We start from the raw sequence: 2,826 nt of genomic DNA on the forward strand, positions 1-2,826 counted from the left end.
ACGTTTGCCAGTTGTTGGGGAGGAAGTAAAGTCCAGTTCTTACCCGACATGAAGTAGTTATGCGTTTGATCCTTGTCCAGTTTGCCCTGGGCAAAGAGCGAGGCTGCCCCTTTGCGGAACAGCTTCTGCATCTTGGTCAGTGTATCCCACCAGACCGCTTGATCTTCTGCTTGAAGCTTCGGAACTCGCTGTACAAAATGAAAGCCAAGAACAAAAAATGAATCAGAGGTTTTTTTCTAGTTCTTCAAAATCCCCAGTACCTTGTTGTTAAAGTTGATCAGAATGGAGGAGATTGGCTGCAGGATCGAGATCGGCGGTACTGCATTACTGTCCTTTTTGTACCACAAATCTAGCAGCGTCACATCCACACCCATCGAGGCAAGATCATCCCGAATAAGCTGCAGCTCAGACGAAAGGATGTACGTCGGAATTGGCCGGTAGCCATACTTTTGCCCGAGAAAGACGACAAAGTTCGGCCCCATCGACAGGCGCTGACAGTTCTGGATCTCACGCATGCACAGCTCGGTCGTCATGTGATCGTCCGTTGCCTCGTCTCGTACGCCCCATCGCATGTCGACGACCTTTTTATTGGGTGGGAAGGAAGGTTGAAGAACCTGTTTAGTATTGGGCATGATGTGACGTACAAAGAAGACACCCGTAGATAGAGTGTTCACTAGGAACTATTTCTGGAATGGTCCTGCGTGACGCACGCCATATCGGTGTGCTAATTTATGTGCTATCATAGACTGCAAGTTGCCAGCAAGTGATAAACCGTGCATAGAGTACACCTGCAGGTAAAGTAAATCATAAATGCCGCATGACATGTTACGCTGGTATGGAAATCAGAAACCTAACAAAATCCCACGAGTCATAAACAACGCTCGCAATAGGCATGGAAGGGTCGTCCAGGCGCCGCCACCGCCTGCTACGATTATATAGGTTGCGCATGTTAAGTGTGCGTGTGTGTGTGTGTGTGCGTGACGTGCGAAGAAAAAAGCAGTTCAAACAACTCCCAAACAAGCACTATTGACCCATTTCGAGGCCACACAGTTTTTTTAAGGGAAATTCGTGCAAAATCGCAAGCAGTGACAGTGAACGAGGACACGACGAGTTTGACGACGTCATTTGTTTTATGCGCCTGGATGGGGGGAGAAGGGCCTGCCGTCATCACAAACATCCTGCTGCCTGTCTAGCAGGCACAGGGGTAGACGCCACCTTTCATCCACTTTTGCGCGCCTGTCACACTGTTATGTTGCTAGACATTAAGCTAAACGACGAGGGAGGGCCGCGCAGAAACAAAACAACAACACTTTATTGGTCTGCTGATGTGTGAAGGAATTTGTTGGGGGAGGATGGGGGAGGTGGGCGCAAATGAAGCGACACTTGACGGTGTTGGACCGTTCAATAAATCAATACGATCTATTTTTGGGGTATGAGGTCGCTTTAGATTCTTTTAAGACGGCTTTATGTTGAATGTCTATATGTTTAAAATCCCAAAACATATCCTGTAGAGTTTCGTGCGTTTTGTTTGGGCACGATCATGCTGGTGTTACTCACCTGAAATTCCAGCCCATGCTTCTCCCGACAGTAGTCCTTGATCCTTGGGTAACATTTCGCCATCAGATTGTTCCTCTCCATGGTAGTATCTAAACGTGGCAGCAAATGAATACATCAGAGGATGTAACAAAACAGACACAGGACACGTTAAAATCCACCCTCGAATATCTGAATGCAATCACCCTCTCCTTCCAGTCAACCTTCAGCTTGACCGACGCCAACCGATTACATAACATCCCGCCCTTGGCTTTGCAACGTACCCGTGAACGTCGAGCTGGTAAAGATGCGCACAATTTTCGAACTAACCGGTGGCAGGTTCTCCATCGAGCCGGCAAAAATTGTGTCAATCGTGCGGTCATCCATTGTTTGGCGCGGGGTTTTTTTTGTTTTGTTTTAGAAAATGCGCCCAACACTATCCGATTAGAACTTTGCCTTTGCCCGGTGTGTTTTCCACACCCAGGCACAGCCAGACAGCAGCAGCAGCACAGGTGTATCACAGGGCAGACTGGTGGTGTCGGCACCGTGTCTGAACGGAAACTGAACGTCTAGTTGGCTGGGTAAAAACGGTGCGGCACAGGCCTAGGACTCGCCAACTGCAACGTTATTGCGTTTCGATCAAACCATGCCATCCGGTACAGGTTCGTTGTCATGGTGCTGTTGAGGTTGTTTTTTTTTGTGGTGGCTATAGGTGTAGGGGTAAGGAGAAACGAATACAAAGAACAAAGTGGAACTAGCGTACCGGCATTTTCCCGATACCTGAAGCGGGGAAGGATGCTTACGGTGGTGTCGGTGGTGGTGGTGGTGATGACAGCCGGTCAAAGGGAAAGCTTTGTTTTCACTTTCATTGGCTTTCGATTGGTGGAACACACGCCGGTTTCCGGGCACCGACACCATCGCGATCGGCGCAGCAAGGACGCTACCGCTCATTATGGGCTGAGGAATGGGAAGCAATGTTTACTTATTTTTGTTTTGACTACCCGGCCCAAAACAAAACGCCTCTCGTACAGAATGTGTGTGTGCAACCGGTCGTCGTCGTCGTTGCTTAGAAAGTGCAGCGTGGAAATGCAATTCCGGCACAGCCGGATTCGAGAGTGAAAAGTTATGTCAATAAAGCGGTAGGCGCGCCCGGTTGCTATGCGATGGGGCGGCGTTCCCGGTTTTAATGGGGGTTCGGATGTGGAACGTCTAACTGCAACACCCCAGTAATAGTGGTGCATTGCGGTTAGTGTTGTCATTTGACACAGTATTGTTGGTTCGGCCGATTGATAA

General features: G+C 49.0%; 1 protein-coding gene across 1 annotated transcript in view; it reads right to left on the reverse strand.

Moving 5' to 3' along the window:
- Nucleotides 1-2,101, reverse strand: part of LOC120904913 (NACHT and WD repeat domain-containing protein 2) — an 8,018-nt gene extending 5,917 nt beyond the window's left edge. Inside the window, exons 1-4 of the mRNA XM_040315391.1 lie at nt 1,818-2,101; nt 1,558-1,646; nt 261-581; nt 44-188 (exon numbers count right to left, since the gene is read on the reverse strand). Coding sequence (XP_040171325.1) covers nt 44-188; nt 261-581; nt 1,558-1,646; nt 1,818-1,920 — 658 coding nt within the window. The 5' untranslated portion in view covers nt 1,921-2,101. The remainder of the gene's footprint in view (nt 1-43; nt 189-260; nt 582-1,557; nt 1,647-1,817) is intronic.
- Between the last annotated feature and the right edge of the window lie 725 nt (nt 2,102-2,826).

The sequence above is a fragment of the Anopheles arabiensis genome, chromosome 3 (assembly GCF_016920715.1).
Source record: "Anopheles arabiensis isolate DONGOLA chromosome 3, AaraD3, whole genome shotgun sequence".
NCBI classification, from domain to species: Eukaryota; Metazoa; Arthropoda; class Insecta; order Diptera; family Culicidae; genus Anopheles; species Anopheles arabiensis.